At 32.9% G+C, this 21,381-nt stretch overlaps 3 protein-coding genes across 3 annotated transcripts; all 3 read right to left on the reverse strand.

Moving 5' to 3' along the window:
* Positions 1-7,175: 7,175 nt before the first annotated feature.
* Positions 7,176-7,688, reverse strand: LOC145955180 (uncharacterized). Its single transcript, XM_083069889.1, has one exon. The coding sequence runs from the start codon at positions 7,686-7,688 to the stop codon at positions 7,176-7,178; it is 513 nt and encodes a 170-aa protein (XP_082926015.1).
* A 204-nt stretch (positions 7,689-7,892) lies between these two features.
* LOC145954525 (uncharacterized) lies at positions 7,893-15,162 on the reverse strand. Its single transcript, XM_083068939.1, has one exon. It carries the CDS (start codon positions 14,767-14,769, stop codon positions 12,190-12,192), a length of 2,580 nt encoding a protein of 859 aa, XP_082925065.1. The 5' UTR covers positions 14,770-15,162; the 3' UTR covers positions 7,893-12,189.
* A 110-nt stretch (positions 15,163-15,272) lies between these two features.
* On the reverse strand, positions 15,273-18,938 carry LOC145955181 (uncharacterized). The gene has a single exon (XM_083069890.1). It carries the CDS (start codon positions 18,936-18,938, stop codon positions 15,273-15,275), a length of 3,666 nt encoding a protein of 1,221 aa, XP_082926016.1.
* Between the last annotated feature and the right edge of the window lie 2,443 nt (positions 18,939-21,381).

Below are 21,381 nucleotides of genomic sequence, written 5' to 3' on the forward strand. Positions count from 1 at the left end.
TTTTAGTATATTACCTAGGTAAAGCGTTGATAATACTTATTCTTAGGAATATGGGTAAGTCTTATTAGTCAATTTTTAGGTCTTAGACTTAATTTAATGCAAGTTGCTTAACAAAAAATTATCAAAAAATCGAGATTTTTCTTAAACAATCTAAAGTTTCTTGCTTAAGAAATTAAGGTTTAAATATAGTTGAGGCCTATTTTGTAAATAAAAATATTGGAGAGGATTTACATGAAAAAATTAATGAAATCAATTTCTAACTATTCTTATTAGTATCTAAATTCAAATTCTTATTACTTTGTTACAAGCTTTTTACATTTATCATTCTATAAATTTTTTATATTTCGTGTTAAACAATTTTAAATTTCTTATATTTCATGTTAAACAATTTTAAATTTATGTGAATTTGATAATTTGAACTTATGTCCAATTTACTATTTATGACAATTGGTTTATTTTTTAAATATATATTATGACACGTAAATATATATATATATATATATATATATATATATATATATATATATATTTTGGTGTCTTGTGTGTGTGTGTTTTTTTTATTATTATCCTTGAAGTTACTTGTAAAAAAATTGTTTGATTTTCATCATCCTTCTAAAACTTAAAATTATTATTGTGCTCTTAATAATTATTTTAAGATGATATATAATATTTATTTTAGAGATTTAGAAAAATATTTAGCAGCATCACGTTATAACATGATACTACAAACATTTGTGAATATCACTTAAAATTATTATTTAACATTTAATTAAACACGTAATCAAATAATAAGTGTCACATAATAATAGGGACGAAAAAGTCATTTTTTGAACAATAAAATTTAAAGAATTTTTTAACATAGACAAAATAAAAAATTGATGATTTTATAGAGTCTAAAAATATAATTAAGTCTAGAGTGTCTCCCGAGGATGGACATCAAATCTGCTAGGCATTGAAGCCGCTAATTTTTAGATTGAGTTCATTGCATTGGACCCATCTAAATACATAGTCCAGCTCAGTATTCCTCAAAATCAATTAGTGCAGTCTAAATATGCGTTTGGATTAAATTTAATTTTCTCGTAATCAATTCTAATTTAACGTTGAAAGTCGTAATAAATAGTTGTTTTCTCCTTTTCAATTTTTCACAATTTTGAGGTTGAAAATTAATTCTCCTGGCTATTCAAGCACACTATAAATGGCTTGTCCTACCCCAGACTCAAAATCGATTCGAATATGTGTAGTCTTAATTTTTTGTGCGATCTAAATTAACACCACCCATAGTGCATGAATGAATAATTTAAACATTACAAATGCATGATGTTATCATTGACGTAGGGAAAGCGTTGAATGACTATTCTGTTATGTTAGTCCTCATAATCAAAACCACCATGTGTATATTTGCTTGTTTTGGTGCCCACATGCACATGGGTTGACCCTATTCTTTTGAATTACTTCAACCTTAATACCCATGTGAAACATGGAAACTGAAAACGTAACAAAACAATTGGAAAGTGATTTCACCACAAAAGACATCCACTGACAAATCTTAAACTCAGCAAAATGCAGTTTTAGCTTCTGAAAGCTAGTTTCAATCATATATTCAACCAAGTTTGCTTCCGCTTAACGCGCTGGACAGAATCCCTTTTCTGCTAGAGCATAATTTGCGGCTGAAAGTTATTCTGATCAGAGAAAGAAGGGTAAAAAAGGTCCAATTTGTTTTCTCGTTCAACTTGATATATAGACTCTACAGTGTACACTAGCTTTTTCTGGTGTCATTTTTCAACTCAAGTTACGCACCTAACCTAACACGCAGGCATTGTTTGACAATATGCTTCGATGGACCATTTGTTGTTATTTCTATATCTATTCTGTCTCCACGAAGTTTTGCCTCTAGGGTTTCGTGCACCACTTTAAAATCCACTAACTAGCCAAACCTTTGCTACACAACATGGGTGTCACTGTATACAGAGTAAGAATTTCTTAATACGGTGAGGCATGGCAAGTATATATATATTGCGAGTTATATACCCTAAATATTAAATACTAAACAAGCTATAGGTAGACATAATTTATATTTTTATATTTTATTCTCTCTCAAAAGTAATTTTTCTTTTTTTGAGATATGAAGCGTTACGTAAATGATATTATATATATATATATATATATATATATATATATATATTTTTTTTAATATATCTACAAATATCTTTTATTAGAAACAATCATATTTAAGTAATAATGTTATGAATAGTAGAAATTTTCCTCTAAAGTATTTAACATGAGTACATACTCAGCATTTGAACATGTGAATGATATGGAGGTTCACGTTTTTTTTTTTAACTACGTACCCAAACTTACCTACTTTATACTTGATTTAATTGAAAAAAAGATAATTAGTATCTAGGATTAATTAAATTACACATGGTACGATTTTGAAATATAAAATAATTTTATTGGTTACAACTTTTACTATTTCTATTGTATGGTGTTTCACATCTAAATGGTCATAAATATTGGATAATGAGTTTCTATACCACAATTATTTTGTATAACATAGCTAGCATTTCTGATATTCCACAACTATTGTGTATAACAGCATTTTTTATTTTCATTTAGAACATTGTAGAAAATGATTTGAATTTGAATCCTGCAAAACTTATCTCCGAGGAAAAGTTGGAAAACTTTAAATATATCTAACTCTTAAAGGAAGGATCAGTTTTATATATAATCGGCTCAAAAGACAGATGTTTATAAAAATATCTCGAAATTTCACCCAAAAGTCAAAGGTCTTAAGTGGTTAGAAAAAATTATTCAGCCATTATGTATTCATGAATAAAATATCAAGTTTAACCTATTAATACATAATGGATCGTACACGTACTTTTGTTATAAGTTGCATCAGCTTCGATCAATTCGACCACAAGATGGATCAGTTTCAATTCAACCACAAGATGGATCGGTTTCAATTCAACCACTATAAAAATATCATCATGTACGAATTATTGTATAAGGATAAGTGCCACTATAATTTGGAAGACCCAAGATAGGCATTAATTGGGTGAGTCTTGAGTGAATGATTAATTTTCCATTTAACCAAGTATTGGAATGTATATGTGGTCTCAGTGGAAATACACGATCACTGCCAAGAAAGACCATTCTGAAATAAAATTGGTGAGTGTGATTGGCCTGGAATATCCATTAATTGGAAGAATATCATGTGTACATCATGGATGTAATTATCTAAATATGTGATCATACGTTATTATGTTAGAAAAAATGCTTTAAGATTTTTTAACTCATCGACCAATTCAAATTTTATACATTGAATCCGTTTCTCAGTTTTATTTTTTATATCAGTGAGTTTATGATAAGTGCTTTGGTGCAGGAAAAGTTTTTCCACCACACACACAAATTATACATATAGTATAGTATATATTAAGAGTCCAATTTATTAATAAATAAATTAATTATATTTTTATTTTACAATTTCAACCAATTAAAAAGCACTACATTACCTTTTAAAGTAATTATATTAAAAAAGTTTCAATAGCTTTTAATTATATTATAATCTACAATTAAAAACTGTATAATTTTTTTTCGTTTGAATTTCAGTCCATTTATTTTATATTAAAAAAGTAATTATACCTTTTTAAAGTAATTATATTAAAAAAGTTTCAATAGCTTTTAATTATATTATAATCTACAATTAAAAACTGTATAATTTTTTTCGTTTGAATTTCAGTCCATTTATTTTCTTAAATATGAGCTCCCATACCATATTAAAATTTATGTGCATGCAAACCATATTTAAAATGGTAAGATAATAAGCTAATGAACTTTTGATTTGAGTATTTTGTTTATCTAAATATACTTTAATACTTTAAACTCGTGACTTTTTATTTATTTATTATTTTAAGATTTAGCTCCTTAAAATAAAAAGTATATGTAGCAACCTCGGTCGCGACGGGACGGCGAAAAATAAATGGAAAAAGAGGAGTCGCCACCAATGTTATTTTTATATGGAAAAACATTGGAAAAACCATAAAGTAGAAAACAGTCTACGAAAACCAAATTTGAGTTCGGGAGTCAATTACGTGTGAGGAAGGTATTAGCACCTCACAACGTTCGTCCTAAGACGATTACCTTTAATTAATTAAACTAATTATTTGTAATTTATAAAAATATTTATCTCACTAAAATAATCAAATATTTTTTTTTTTTTTGGGCTCGACAAGATTTAATTCTTGCTCCTACGTATCTTCATGTGCAATGAAGAATCAGAGTTACGTAGTTCTTTGTAGAAAATGTTTGTGTGTTGATATTTTTTATTTAAATTTATTTTTGTTAAATATATGATTCTTGAACTGTCGCAGCTCATTCATCTTAAAAATATAAAATTAACTAAGGTGTACACCAAAGTCAATTCAATGAAATTTTAATTATAATTATTGCTAGAGATTGTTATGAGGTTTTAGACGAAATTAAAGATAAATAGAGTAAAGTAGAAAGCTTAAAAGGAAATAACAGAGGATAAGAGAAAATAAGGAGGCTCGGCCTTCCATCTAAACATGATTACAATTCATAAATTAATAGGAGGCTCAGCCTTCCATTCAATGAATATTTTGGAATAAAAAAAAACTTGAAATTGATTATTAAAAATGTCTTAGATATTTAAATGGAGAGTATGACAAATAGAACTGTACACAAGAGATGATGAACGTGACTTCCACCACGGATCTCCCTCCCTTTCTCTCTATTTCCTCTTTCAGCTACTAGCCTCTGGATAAACAGAAACTTCGGGCAGAACCTCCTCCTCTCTTAGGGATCGGAACTAGGGCAGAACCTCCTCTCTCTTTCTCTCTCTCCTTCTCTTTCTCTTTTTTTTTTTTTTTTTCTCTCTCTCTCTCCTTCTCTTTCTCTTTTTTTTTTTCTCTCTCTCTCTCCTTCTCTTTCTTTTTTTTTTTTTTTCTCTCTCTCTCTCCCTCTCCTTTTTTTCTTTCTCTCTCTCCCTCTCCTTTTTTTCTTTCCTTCCGCTCCCTCCTCTATTTATAGGAATTACAAAGTTACTATTCAGGTACTATTCACTCACGGAAATACTATTCATGAACAGTAAAAAATACTATTCACTCACGGAAATACTATTCATGAACAGTAAAAAATACTATTCACTCACGGAAATACTATTCACACCAAAATTACTGTTCACATTTTTTTTATTTTTATTTTTTTTTTATTTTTTTTTATTTTTTTTTTTTTATTTTTTTTTTAAAAATATACCTTTTTTGCTATATATATATATATATATATATATATTTTTTTTTTTTTTAAAACAAAAATTGACATTTTCCGGACGAAATTGGGTTACTACAGTTGCCCCTCTTTACTTAATTTTACTAGATAATATAAACAAATCTTGTTTCCATATTATCGTAGTAAAATATAAGTAAAGAAAACACCAATTTCGTCCCTGAGCTTGAAACATTAAGAAACACGAGCGCGAGGAACACGAAACATTAAAAAAACATGAGCGCGAGAGCTCAAAACATTAAAAGACATGAGCGCGGGGACTCAAAACATTAAAAGAGTGAGCATGAAGGCTCGAAAATTAAAAGAATGAGCACGGGACTCAAAAGATTGATAGAGTGAGCATAGAGGTTTGAAAATTAAAAGAGTGAGCACAGCGGCTCGAAAGATTGATATGTGAGCATAGAGGCTTGAAAATTTAAAAGAGTGAGCACAGCGGCTCGAAAGATTGATATGTGAGCATAGAGGCTTGAAAATTTAAAAGAGTGAGCACAGCGGCTCGAAAGATTAAAAGAGTGAGTACGGGGACCCAAAGGATTGATAGAGGCTTGAAAATTAAAAGCATGGGCACGGGGACCCGAAAGTTTTATAGAGGCTTGAAAATTAAAAGAGTGAGCACAGCGGCTCGAAAGATTGATATGTGAGCATAGAGGCTTGAAAATTTAAAAGAGTGAGCACAGCGGCTCGAAAGATTAAAAGAGTGAGTACGGGGACCCAAGCATTGATAAAATGAGCACAGGGGCTCGAAAGATTGAGAGTGAGTGCAGGGACTCGAAATATTGATAGAGGCTTGGAACTTTAAAAGAGTGAACATAGAGGCTTAAAAAGTAAAAGAGTGAGCACGGGGACTCAGACAATTGATAGAAGCTTGAAACATTAAAAGCGTGGACATAGAGGCTTGAAAAGTAAAAAAGGTGAGCACGGGAGCTCGAAACATTAAGAATCGGGACAACAACCAAGTAAGTATAGGAAAATTCAAATTTAGAAATTGTAATAAACATTCAATCGGTTCATGATGTATGCATGACATGCAATGAAATGGTTTTAATGGAAAAATAATAACAAGATGAGTTTTGACCTTTCATCCCGTTATTATTATTATTATTTTTGCATCATTTTTCCAACCTTTGACCCCCTCACGAGCATGAGTGTTCAGACTGACCTTTTGTCAAATTATTGCGTCGCTAGATAAGCTATCTTGTCTGATAGTACAATTCAAAATTGTCAACATTTGTAATCTTCTCAATAAAGTTAGCTAGGGATCTTTCATTTCTTTGTGACTCTTAGAATCAATCATCGTAATTGAGATATTTTAGCCTATTTTTGACTTTATTTATTGGTTTTTCTTGCATCGCACGTTGCACTTTTAGCATATAATAATGAAATAAACACACAAAAATGACGAATGGTGGGGAATATGGGCTTTTATTGCTTCAAGGAAGAAAGCACAAGTATATGAGAGTGGAGATAAACAAAACAACGGGAGAGTAACATATCATATTTTTGGGGAAAGCAACACTAATTCCCCACATCAACAATTTTGAGAACCCCATTAATTGGCCTCTAAAGGTGTGAAATGCTTGTTGAGCATCTTAATGTTGCCTTGGCCTTCCAGTTTGCCCCGGCTTCGCACTTTGGTTGTCATATCTACTTCCTCCTTCTCCGCCTTTCTTTAGAAAAGTTGCCTTTGTTAAAGTTGCCCCTTCAGTCTAATGGGTATTTCTTTTATTTTTTTTTAGACCTTAACTTTTGCATAGGCCGCTCTTTTCGAGTTTTCAGCCTATCAGGTCACTCTAAATTTTGCCTAAGCTGCCTTTTCAGGTTTTCAGCCTAGCGAGCCTTTTCTTTTTGTTATTATTTTGTGCTCTCCTTTATGCATAGTATTTCTTGACTGCATCAGAGTTTATCGGATTCAACAGATCTTCTCCATCCATATTTGTGAGAATCAAAGCTCCTCCTGAAAAAGCCTTTTTTACCATATAGGGCCCTTCATAATTCGGGGTCCATTTCCCTCTATGATCTCTTTGGGGTGGCAATATCTTTTTTAATACCAAATCTCCTTCTTGAAACTCTCGCGGATGAACCTTTTTGTCAAAAGCTCTCTTGATCCTTTTTTGATATAATTGACCATGACATAAGGCATTCAATCTTTTCTCTTCAATGAGGTTCAACTGATCATAGCGAGCCTGAACCCATTCCGCTTCCTCAAGTTTGGTTTCAGCCAATACTCTTAGAGAAGGTATCTCAACCTCAATGGGAAGTACTGCTTCCATACCATAAACCAGCGAATATGGAGTTGCCCCAGTAGAGGTGCGAACGAAAGTGCGATATCCATGTAGGGCAAAAAAAAGCATTTCGTGCCAATCCCTGTAGGTGACCACCATCTTTTGAATAATCTTTTTAATATTCTTGTTTGCTGCTTCCACTGCCCCATTCATCTTAGGGCGATATGGTGAAGAATTGTGATGTTGAATCTTGAAACTTTCACACAACTCCTTCATCATTTTGTTGTTCAAATTGGTCCCATTGTCAGTAATCACTACAAGAAAAAGTCAAATTTCCCACGGATTATTTCCCACGGACCAAAATCCGTCGGAAATTTCCCACGGATTTAGATCCGTGGAAAATTTCCGACGGAATTTCCCACGGATTTTTACATGAAGGAATTTCCGGCGGAATTTCCGACGGATTTAAATCCGTGGGAAATTTCCGACGGAATTTCCCACGGATTTATATCCGTCTGAAATTTCCGACAGAATTTCCCACGGATTTAAATCCGTCTAAAATTTTTGACGAAATTTCCCACGGATTAAAATCCATCTGAAATTTCTGACGGAGTTTCCCACGTCTGAAATTATTAAATAAAATTTAAGCCAATTATTTTTCAAATGCAACCAATCCTAATCGCATCAATACACACAACAATGCACTATATAATGTTTTCATTATTATATGGGTGTTTTCAAAATATAAATAAGATAAATATAAATCAAAGTGTGTGAGGTATGACTTATATTACCTATATATAATTATATGTTTAGGTTATTATAAATTATAAACTAATTAGCGTAAATGTGTTTTTTGTTACTTATCTTGAAAAATACCAACACATGATGTTCAAATTTAAGAATAACACACATCTTTTCTTTAATTTTTAAAAATCACTCATCTCTTTGAAAATAACGTTATTAATTAAATAAGGGGGAAAAAGTTAAATTATGTTCTGCAAATCATATATATGTATCTATCATTTATTTCTAAATTACATCCAATACTATGTCATTTTGATGAAAACTTTCATTGATCTTCAATTTAGAAAATAAGATTTTTTTCAATTCATTTTTAAAATTATTACTTAAATTTAATATATTTTTTTAAATCACAGTGTGCATGATATTTAAAATAAATTTCAAAAAAGTTGAAATAATGAAATAAGAGATCAAATCTCATTTAATTATTGATATTTGTATTAATAAATTATTTTCTCTTAATAGTATATAAACAGTATTATCTTATATAAGTAGTTGTATGTGCCTCTTAAATAAATAAATAAGAAAATTAATACTCACTTAAAAATTTGAGAAGAGATATATGTATGACGTTATTGAGAAAAACTTCAAGTAGGGGTTAATGAAATTTTTTCTGGATTAAATCTTCTTTATTTAAAACTTAAAACATTAAAGTTAAAATAATTACACTAAATAATTATTTTTGTTCCTAATAACTGATTGATTTAAAAATCTCTTTAAGTTGTAGTAATTTCTTAAATTTACATTTTATTTGATTTCTGAATTTTATATTTAAGTAAATCAGTAAAATACAAAGTAACGAGTATAAATATGAGTATAAATATGAGTATTTAAAACTTCAATGAATCTATATATAGAAAGTAGAGATAAAGACAGAGAAAATGAATAGAAGAAAAATAGTTAAATATATAGTTGTTTGATTATCTATAGTAATAGATAAAGGGTAATATACGTCATCTTGTAACTGATTTTGTCTAATTTTATTTGTAATAATATGATTATATATTTAAATAGTTTAATTTTAATAATTTTTTGAGTATATTTTTGTCTTTCACTTAAAATATTTGAATTTCTATATTTTAATTTGAATTATTTTTTAAGTATATTTTTGTCTTTTTGTCTTAAATTTTTGAATTTCTATATTTTAATTTTAATAATTTTTATTTCTATTATTTATTAATTCTTTTCATTTTAAATATTTTATAACATTAATAAAATTTTATAATTTTAATCTCTCTAATTTTATCTTACTTTTTATTTTATAAATATAATTTGGATTATTCATTTTATAATTAAATTAAATTTTTTAAATTTTTTTATGAGTTTACATTATAAGAATGTATTGAAATTCCTCAATATTTGATTATTAGATAGCAACAATATAGATATTCTGATTATTAGACATTATGTTATAATTCTACTACTGATCGTACTATATGTTATTTTTAATTTTGAACTCCTAAACTTTATTTGTTATGTATGATATTTTATTTTGTATGAATGAATTTGTTTTGATTTACATAATTATGATTGATTTAATATCTTTAAATAGGATAATTATTTAATAAAATTTTGAATTTAAAAAAAAATAATTTTTCACAGAATTTCCCACGGATTTCCCACGGATTTATCCGTGGGTAATTTCCCACGGACTAATCCGTGGGAAAATCTGTGGGAAATTACCCACGGACTAATCCGTGGGAAATTACCCACGGATAAGTCCGTGGGAAATTACCCACGGACAAGTCCGTGGGAAATTACCCACGGATTAGTCCGTGGGAAATTACCCACGGATAAATCCGTGGGAAATTCTGTGAAAAATAATTTTTTTTAAAATTCAAAATTGAGGAGTTTCAATACATTCTTAGAATGTAAACTCATAAAAAATTTAAAAAAAATTAATTTAATTATAAAATGAATAATCTAAATTATATTTATAAAATAAAAAGTAAGATAAAATTAGAGAGATTAAAATTATAAAATTTTAATAATGTTATAAAACATTAAAAAAGAAAAGAATTAATAAATAATAGAAATAAAAAATTATTTAAATTACAATATAGAAATTCAAAAATTTAAGACAAAAAGACAAAAATATACTTAAAAAATAATTCAAATTAAAATATGGAAATTCAAATATTTTAAGTGAAAAGACAAAAATATACTTAAAAAATTACTAAAATTAAATTATTTAAATATATAATCATATTATTACAAATAAAATTAGAATATATAAAATAAAAATCAGTTAAGGGTATGATTATCTATTATTTTTTAGACAAAATCAGTTACAAGATGACGTATAACTTTATATTAAATGTGAATTTTGTAAATTCAACTGTTAAATTAAAAATATTTTACTCTTAAATCATATATACAAAATTTTATATTAATCAAAGATGATTTCTTATAAAACAAAATTAAATCTGTTGAAAAATTTATATTTTCGATGAGAAAATTTTTTGTAGGAAAAGCTATATTATTGATGAAATATTTCAGACAAATTTATATTTGTCGAAAATGTAAGAACTGGTTTTAAATTTGATATGAAAATATTATGATATTATTAGATAAGATTTTAAGTTAGTATTTTATTAATAGTTGATAATTAAAAAATAAAACAAGGATAAATACATTTTTTGAATTTTATATGTTTGATTTAAGATAACTTATAAAATAACTCTTTGGTAAAGTTATTCCGCTCAGTAACTCATGGCGTGTGTTGAAATTTATCGATCTAATTAATTGTTAAATTAAAAGTTACTAAATTTTACTAATAATTAATATAAAAAATTAATTAGTTTTGGAATAAATTATTTGTGAATTAACAATATAATTGAAACATTAATTATTTTAAATTATTTAATAAAATCTTATTGAAAATTTACTATATGATCTTAATATTTTTGTATAATTAATATCTGGTTTTACTATATGATCTTAATATTTTTGTATAACTAATATCTGATTTTAAATTTGATATGGGAATATTATATATAATTAGATAAGATTTTAAGTTAGTATTTTATTAATAGTTAATAATTAGAAGAAAAAAAACAACAAGGATAAATACATTTTTTGAATTTTATATGTTTGATTTAAGGTAAATAAATATATTAAATTAATTAATAATTTATTTAAAATATTAAAATTTAATTTATAAGTATGTATTAAATAAATATTTATAATTTTTTAAATTATATTATCATTATAAATTATAAAATAAAATAATTTAAATTATAATTTTAAATAAAAATAAGTAGACGTTAATTATAAAAGTAAGTACATATAAATAAATAATAATTAAATATATTATTATTATTAATTATTATTATTTGTAATATAAAATTATTATATATTATTATTATAGTACAAATATGAGATTGTATATTTGAGAATGACTTAAATGAATTAATTTGTACAAGTTATACTGACAACATACATATACATTTCGGTAGCTTACTCATAAGAACTTCACAGTTAAGCGTGCTTGACCTGGAGTAGTACAGGGATGGGTGACCTTCTGGGAAGTTTCCCAGAAATTGCACAAGTAAGGATAAAACACACTAAACAATGAAATATCGTGAAATAGAACCCTTGAGAGGCCAAATATGAGGGTTGTTACATTAATAAATTTATTAAAATTAAAAAAAATTATAATTTTCGGGTAATTTCCCACGGATTTATCCGTGGGAAATTACCGACGGATAAATCCGTGGGAAAATCCGTGGGAAAGTTACCCACGGATAAATCCGTGGGAAATTACCCACGGATAAATCCGTGGGAAAATCCGTGGGAAAGTTACCCACGGATTAAAATCCGTGGGAAAATTTCAGACGACCAATTTACCGACGGATTAGTGTCCGTCGGTAATCCGTCGGAAATGCCTCATTACCCACGGATTTTGGGCATTTCCCACGGATTTTTGCCGTCTGAAATACCGAATTTTCTTGTAGTGAATGATCCGACTTGGCAACCCGTATCTACAAATTAAATCTCTCTTGATGAATTTGACCACCACATTTCTGGTCACACTGGCATAAGAAGCTGCTTCAACCCATTTAGTGAAATAGTCGATAGCAACAAGAATGAATCGATGCCCATTGGATGCTTTTGGTTCTATTGGACCAATCACGTCTATTCCCCATATTGAAAAGGGCCATGGAGCGGCCAATACATTCAAAGATGTTGGGGGAACATGAATATTATCTGCATAAATTTGGCACTTGTGACACTTCCTCACATGACTACAGCAATCAGCCTCCATGGTTAACCAATAATAGCCAGATCTTAGGATCTTTCTTGCCATTACATGTCCATTTGCATGTGTTCCAAATGAACCTTCATGGATTTCTTCCATGATTTCCATAGCTTCTTTAGCATCAACGCATCTAAGCAATACCATGTCATGATTTCTTTTATAAAGTACTTCTCCATTTAAGAAGAAACTCATTGCCAACCTCCTTAAAGTTTTCTTGTCATTTTCTGAAGCTCTAGGAGGGTATTCTCTGTCTTTTAGATAGCGTTTGATGTCATAAAACCATGGTTTTCCATCTGGTTCTTCTTCTATTGCTTGACAATATGCTGGTTGACCTTGATTATGTATTCTTATCAGTGGAACCTCTTTTCCTTGACTAATCTTGAACATCGAAGACAATGTAGCCAAGGCATCAGCCAGTTGATTTTCCTCGCGAGGGATGTGATGGAAAGTTATTTCCTCAAATTGTTCCATTAAATTTTTGATGTATGAGTGGTATGGGATTAATTTAGAATCCCGAGTTTCCCACTCATCTCTGAGTTGATGGACAACCAATGCTGAGTCTCCATAAACTTCTAACACTCTAGCCTTGAACTCCAAAGCTGCTAGAACCCCCATTGCACATGCTTCATACTCTGCCACATTGTTAGTACAATCAAAACCCAACCTTGCAGTGAAAGGGATTAATCGGTCCTCTGGAGTGATCAACACTGCCCCAATTCCATGCCCCAGTGCATTAGAAGCTCCATCAAATAACAACATCCACTTCTTTCTATTTATGGACTCTCCCTCCTCAAACAAAGCCATGATATCTTCATCTGGAAAATCATATTGTATTGATTGATAATCGTCTATGGGTTGATGAGCCAAATACTCAGCCAACGCACTGCCTTTAACAGCCTTTTGGGTTACATACACAATATCATACTCTGATAATAACATTTGCCAGCGAGCGATTCGACCCGTTAAAGCAGGCTTTTCAAATATATACTTGATCGGATCCATCTTGGATACTAACCAAGTAGTGTGACTTAACATGTATTGTCTTAAACGTCGAGTAACCCAAGCCAAAGCACAACAGGTTCGCTCTACCAGAGAGTACCTTCTTTCACAATCTGTAAACTTTTTGCTCAAGTAATAGATTGCTTGTTCTTTTCTTCCAGATGCATCATGTTGCCCCAGTGCACAACCCATAGATTCCTCAAGTACCGAGATATACAAAATGAGAGGTCTCCCCGAGGTGGGAGGTACCAAAACTGGAGGGTTTTGTAAATACTGCTTCATCTTCTCAAAAGCTTTTTGACAATCTTCATTCCATATCACTGGTTGACTCTTGCGCAGTAACTTGAAAATCGGATTGCAGGTTGCAGTTAATTGAGATATGAACCTGGCAATATAGTTCAACCTCCCCAAGAAACCACGAACTTCTTTTTCAGTACTTGGAGCTGGCATTTCTAAAATTGCTCTCACTTTGTCAGGATCCACCTCTATACCATTTTCATTAACCACGAATCCCAACAATTTTCCTGACTTCACACCAAAAGTACATTTGGCAGGGTTAAGTCGGAGTTTATACTTCCTTAGCCGCACAAATAGCTTTTGTAGATTTGTGATATGTTCTACCTCCGTCCTGGACTTAGCAATCATATCATCGACATAAACTTCAATCTCTTTATGCATCATATCATGAAACAAAGTCACCATAGCTCGTTGATAGGTTGCTCCAGCATTCTTCAATCCAAAGGGCATCACTTTATAACAAAATGTTCCCCATGATGTAATGAATGTAGTTTTCTCCATATCTTCAGGAGCCAGCCTTATTTGATTATATCCTGAAAATCCATCCATGAACGAAAAGAAAGCATGTCGGGCAGTGTTATCCACTAGAACATCTATATGTGGCAATGGAAAGTCATCTTTGGGACTAGCTCTGTTAAGGTCTCTATAGTCAACACACATTCGAACTTTTCCATCTTTCTTTGGGACAGGAACTATATTGGCAACCCATTGAGGGTACTTTGCCACTGCAAGGAATCCAACATCAAATTGTTTCTTTACTTCTTCTTTTATCTTTAAAGAGACCTCTGGCTTCATGCGTCTCAATTTTTGCTTAACTGGTGTGCATTCTGGGTTCAATGGCAAGTGATGCTCAACTATGCTAGAATCCAACCCAGGCATGTCTTGGTATGACCACGCGAAGACATCAGCATACTCAAATAACAACTTAAGCAACTTATTTCTTTCTTCCCCTTTTATAGCAACTCCTATTTTTATTTCTTTTTTATCATTTTCATTTCCCAGATTGATTACTTCAAGTTCCTCTTCATGGGGTTGGATCACCCGATCCTCTTGTTCTATCAACCTTTCTATTTCTGGTGGAGTGCTCAGGTCATTGTCATCTTCTTCAGCCTCATTAATGGGGTGATCAAAATCGTGACATGGGATATTAGCGTTATTATTTTTGGCATGGTTATTATTGAATCTGCAATTTAGGGTTGATGAAAGAAAATGAAGGTTGGAGCAATAAATGAGAGAAAAGAAAGATTAAAGGATAGAGAGAACATATGACAAAAAGATCAAAATGCATTTCATTCATATGATATACTGAAAGACAACATGCAAGCCCATTAACAAAAAGTCATACTAAAATCACGGGAATAATTGTAGAGTTTGTGTGACAATTACTTTGAAATTGAATTAAGAGTCACAGGAAATTCAATGATCTTCCAATTATGGAGCTCTTCACATGGATCACACGGACACACAAAGTTGGCGTGATTATCATCATTATCTTCCTTAATCATAGCCACTTGGTCTGCGTGCACCACCCCTCCACTTTGAAAGCTTTGATAAAGATGACAAATGGGAATCCTCTGAACTTTAGGCTCTCGATTCTCTAGACGAGCCAACCTTTTCTCTCTATTTTCTTCTGCCATTCTTCTTTTATCGGCTTGAGTAGGTTTGTACCCTAACCCCCATCGACCCTTGTTTTCTGGCAATTCTATTAATTTCGTGACTCCTTCCAAGCATGTTCCCAACCCAAGTCCTGGCTGATACCCTCCATTCATCATGACCTTTGCAACCATCATGGATGCACTTGATGGTTGTGGACTTCCCATTGGAGATTCAACATAAGCAGTACTAATTATTTCCAATGACTGAAACGAAGTTTCCAAAGCCTCCTCAGCTGCTTCAATATAACGGGTGGGAGCAGGACAACTCACCAACATGTCTTCCTCACCCGAGACAATCACTAGCTTGTCCTCCACAATAAATTTCAGCTTCTGATGTAAAGAAGAGGGAACAACCCCAGCTGAATGGATCCATGGTCTTCCCAATAAACAACTGTATGCAGGTTTAATATCCATGACCTGAAAAGTTATGTTGAAGGTGAATGGGCCAATTTGGACAGGGATTTCGATCTCCCCCATAACTTCCCTTCGTGATCCATCAAAGGCCCTCACAATCATAGAACTGGGTTTCATATGTGTCCCATCACAAGACAATCGATCCAGTGTTGACTTGGGCATCACATTTAATGAGGACCCATTATCGATAAGCACTCTAGCCAAAATGTGATTTGCGCATTTCACAGAGATGTGTAAAGCCTTGTTATGTCCCCTTCCTTCAGCTGGGACTTCATCATCTGTGAAAGTGAGGTGGTTATTGGCTGTAATGTTACCAACAATGCCGCCAAATGTGTCTAATGTGATGTCATTGGACACATGAGCTTCATTCAAGATCTTCATCAATAATTTTCTATGACTTTCAGAATTCATCAGCACTGATAACAAAGATACCCTTGCAGGAGTATGATTTAATTGATCAATGAGCTTGTACTCACTTTGTCGAATAAACTTAAGAAATTCTGAGACTTCTTCATCCGACACTTCCTTTTTCTTTTTCCCCATGACTTTTTCATCATCTCTCCTCTTAACACTTGAAACCTCTTCATTGATAATTGTATTTTCCTTTTGCTTATGGTTTTTTGTCAAGCCTTCTACTCTTAACTCTTCTGGAGTATAGACTCTACCACTACGGGTCATTCCACCTACTCCTGCGATATTTGTTACGTTGGTTTCTGTAGTGTCAATTCCTTCTTTTTGTTGGGCATTCACATATTCACTTTCTACCTTCATTTCGTAACACCATGGAACCGCCTTAGTGTCCTTGTAATGGAAAGGAGCTGGAATTTGCACAACAAGTGGCTTAAGGGTACTAGGTGTTGACGCGAAAGTGTTTTTTGTGAAAGTGATTACCAGTGGTTTTGGAGTAGTCATGCTGGACTTTTCGTTTGATTGAATCATCAATACATCCTCTTTTGTATGCACCTGGCTCACCTGAACAAAGTTTGAGTTAATCATGCCTTGTAATATTTCCTTGAATTTGCCACATTCCTCAATAGAATGTGTGGTTGTAGGGTGGAAATCGCATACTCCTACTTTGCGAGACTCTCCCTTAATCATCCCATATTTGCACAATTCTGAAAAAATGAATCTCATGGGGGTTCGGATCTTCTCTACTTCTGTCACTTGTGGAGTACATTCTTCTTTGATAGCATTAACCGATGAAGTCCCATGACCTGGAAGTGGATTATTTCTTACATTCGGCTCGCTTTCCTTAAAGCTTAATAATCCTGCATCTATCAAGTCTTGTACCTTGTGTTTCAAACCCCAACATTTCTCAGTTGAATGGCCTATTGCCCCAGCATGATATTCACATTTGGCATTTGAATCAAAACCTCTTGGATATGGAGGTTGGACAGGCTTTATAGGAAGAGGCTCAACTAGAGCATTTTGAACCAGATGTGGTAGCAGTTCAGTGTAGGTCATAGGGATCGGAGCTAGAGTCCTTGGTTGATTATTTCCCCTTCTTTGAGCATTATTCACCATGGGAGGCGAAATTGCCGATTGATTTTCTTGGGGTACTTGAAATTGTGGTGGCGCTGTAGGTGGCCGATAAGGCATTCTAGATGGATAAGGTTGCGGGTATGGTGGCAAAGAAACTGCTGCAATTTGTGGGTTATACATATATTGGGGTCTATAATTGGGTATGAAAGAAATAGGATTGTAGTTAGGTCTGACTGGTGTTGTCATCACTGCATTTGTTTCACCTCCTTTCCTCTTATTTGTGGTTTCTAAGGGTTTCTTGATGGTTGTGGATCCTGTTGTCATGTGTGCAATCTTCCCATTTCTAACTCCCATCTCAACCCTATCTCCAATGATGACCAAATCTGAAAAGTTTGATGATACATTTCCAATCATCCTGTCATAAAAGGGGGATTGGAGTGTATCAATGAACATCGTGACCATCTCTTTTTCCAATAATGGAGGTTGTACCTGAGCAGCTACCCCTCTCCATCGTTGGGCATATTCCTTGAAGGTCTCATTCTCTTTCTTTATCATATTTTGTAACTGTGTGCGATCTGGGGCCATGTCCATATTATACTTGTACTGTTTCAAGAAAGCCTCTGCCAAGTCTTTCCATGTGCGTACTCTTCCTCGCTCCAGGCTCATGTACCAACTTAATGCTGCTCCAATAAGGCTTTCTTGGAAGAAGTGAATCAACAATTTGTCATCATGAGCACAAGAAGCCATCTTTCGACAATACATAGTGAGATGATTCCTTGGGCATGTATCTCCCTTGTATTTATCAAGTTCTGGAACTTTAAACTTGGGAGGAATTATAACATCAGGAACCAGACACAAGTCCACAGCATTGAAACCATAATTGTCGAATCCCTCTATGGCCTTTAATCTATCTTCCAACGATTGAAGCTTATCATCATGGGAAATATTTTCCGAATGACGATGGTGTACAATAACAGTTGGTGCAGGAACTAATCCCTGGTTATTAGGAGGCCTTTCGCCATGACTTACATTAGGTGGTGCATGAGCAATTGAGTGGGTTGGAATTTGTGGGTCATTAGCTTCAAGGGTTAGGTTTTGGGTTTGTGTTTGATGTGATGGGTTTAAGGTGGAGGTAGATGGATTACCCTCAGGAATATTAGCCACAGGTGGCGTGTATCCCGGAGGTAAACCATATGGAGGTAATGGAACTTGGCCTTGAAGGTTTGAAGTGGAAACATGATGGTCATTTTCTGAGGTCGTTAGGATGACAGGTGGTGTGTACCTTTGAACATTCGGGTTGGGTTGCGTGCGTGGAGTAAACCCAGGAGGGTAATCAGGTGACTCATGAGGCTGTTTAGATGACTCTCCATTTACCCCTTTTTTGGATTCCATTGACTGCAACAAGTCCAAAATTTTTCCCATTTGTTCTTTCAACTGATTTACATCTCCTCTCAGCTCCTCATGCTGTTGCTCCAAGTCATCTACCATCCCTTCCATGATTTTGGTCTTTGTACGTGTCCCGTAAGGGTGTCGAAGGGATGCTTTCTTTGCCTCAATAATTGTTTTCTTTTATAAAACTGTATAAGAAAATTTAATGAGTATGTAATGATGTGACTATGCATCATGTATGTGAAAATGTTAAATTGTTGGAGAGACATAAATCACATGAATCACGTGGATCATCTTTCTTTAATTGTTTCTTAGATCGTCACGTTCTAGATACTAGGTCATGGAATCAGTGGATCTTTGTGATCATTATCAATTAAACTTTTCCTTTAGAATGTCACATTCTAAGTACTAAGCGTAATATGAAACGAGTAGCTTTTGCATGAACATCCTCTCTTAGCTGGCAAATTTTATTAATAACAATAGTATAATACATCATGATAACTTAAATTATTCACCGCTAACAACCATCTCTCTCATTTTTGCTATCATATCTCTACAGTATTCAAGGAAGTCATAAATTTCTTTGGGAGTGGAATGTGGGATTGCCATTCCCTCAGCTCGTTGTAGTAGGTGAGAAGTGTCATGGAGCATGTTTTTAACTTGCTGAACTCGATCCACAAGATTATATGCCCAAATTCTTTGATTTTCTTCATGTATTCCGATGACGTCCCTTAATTGCCTTATTTCTTCCTGTAGGCCCATAACCTGATGATTTATCTCTCCCAATGTGGCTTGATAGTCCATATTCAGATTGAAATTTAGTCTTTTTTCATCTTGAACTCTACTTTCATACTCTGCCACTACCCTTTTGAGTTGTTCTTTCAAATCCTCCAGTTGTTTTTGTGCTGCTTTTTCAGCTTTTTTGGATGTTTCCCAAGCCTCTCTCCATCGTTCACCATCAACCCTAGCTTGATCACGTTCATTTCTTCGCATCTTTAATTTTGTGGAAGCGGCCTCTAAACAACTGCGGGTATTTAACTTACTTCCTTCTTCAATTCTCGCTCGCTTATTGGCTAGTTCAACACATTGTCTTACTTGGGAAATTTCTCTTTGCATTGCTTGATACTCTTGGCGGGCCTGTATTAACTCCCTCTTCATATCTTCTTTTTCTTTCTCAGATTTAGCCAACTCTTTTTTAAGTTTTTCGACCTCTTCTTGACTCATGGGTTCTTGAATTGGCATTTCTTTAATAACTGGAATAGGACCTTGGAATGGTAATTTAACATGTTGGACTCTCTCATTGAGCCACTGCTGATAACTCAACTCCACATTACAATTTCTTTTTCCCAATTCCCTCCCTTTTTTAATCACTTTATCCCAAGACTGTCTAATCTTGTTAAGCAAATCCAACTCCTTAGTCATATCATAGACCATGAAAGGAGTGATCGAATCTTCAACCGGTGGGCTCCTAATCGGATAACCGAGTTGTCTCAGCGCAAGAGAGGGATTGTAGTTTACACATCCTTTTGTACCCATGAGTGGTACGTTTGGGAAATCTCCACATTGACAAATCACTTTATCGATGTTTTGTTCTCGCAAGTACCAAGAAATGGTCTTTTCGCTAAGATTAGCTATGCTGTAAGCCCATTCACTCTTATTTTTAATCTCAATCTGACTTCCTCTCTTGAACATGTAGGATGTGAACCACAAGTATAGTATTGGTATACAACACAAAATTGTCCCACCCTTTTTTTCATGACGCAAGGTAAGAGAATGATATGTATCTGCAAGAATGGCTGGTACAGGACTTCTTTTCTCATGTTTGAAAGCTAAGAAGACATCAATTGCAGCAAAGTCAATAAAGTTTTCAATGTTTGGGAATAAGACAATCCCATAAATAATGAGGGCGAGCACATCCATGAAAGCACCCCATCTCTCATTCTCTGCTAAGCTTAGCGCATATCGCTCAAGGTTAGTTCGCGAGAAACCTTCAATTCCCCCTTTCGTCTCTTTCTTGCTTGCTAGTTCTCTGACATTAGTCCCTAAGGAGATGGCAACTTTGGCTAATGAAGGATAATGTCCCATGTACATATACGGCTTTTTATTTCCTAAGCCAATACCTAGTATTTGTTCGAATTCCTCAAGTAATGGTGCCAGTTGAAAATCATGAAAAAGGAAGGATCTCAAGGGAGGATCATAAAATTGGGCTAGGGCAGTGACAGCTCCCTCTTGTACGTCTACTTCCAATAGGTTAAGGATTTTTCCATATCGAACAACAAAAGTTCGTCGCTGACCGCCTTTTAACATGTTACTGAGAGTTCTCAAACTGCTCAAGTTAGTTTGTCTGACCTTTAACTTTAAAGTTTTCCTTAAACCTGATTCCATGACTTCTCGAAAGGTGTTCACAGCGACTTAAGTCTTTATGACTCTCCAACAACCTAGAAATGAATGCAGCATGCTATCAATGAAGTTATCTATTTTATTTTATGGGATTCTTTTTGAAATGCATGATAGGATGTAAGAGTTTATTTTTTTAAAATTTTCATGAAAT

This window comes from Cajanus cajan, chromosome 2 (assembly GCF_000230855.2).
Source record: "Cajanus cajan strain Asha chromosome 2, NIPB_CcT2T_4, whole genome shotgun sequence".
NCBI lineage: Eukaryota > Viridiplantae > Streptophyta > Magnoliopsida > Fabales > Fabaceae > Cajanus > Cajanus cajan.

Coding starts and splice junctions, on each gene's coding strand:
- LOC145955180 (XM_083069889.1), bottom strand. CDS start 7,688: ATGGTGGTCACCTACAGGGATTGGCACGAAATGCTTTTTTTTGCCCTA.
- LOC145954525 (XM_083068939.1), bottom strand. CDS start 14,769: ATGCCTGGGTTGGATTCTAGCATAGTTGAGCATCACTTGCCATTGAAC.
- LOC145955181 (XM_083069890.1), bottom strand. CDS start 18,938: ATGGAAGGGATGGTAGATGACTTGGAGCAACAGCATGAGGAGCTGAGA.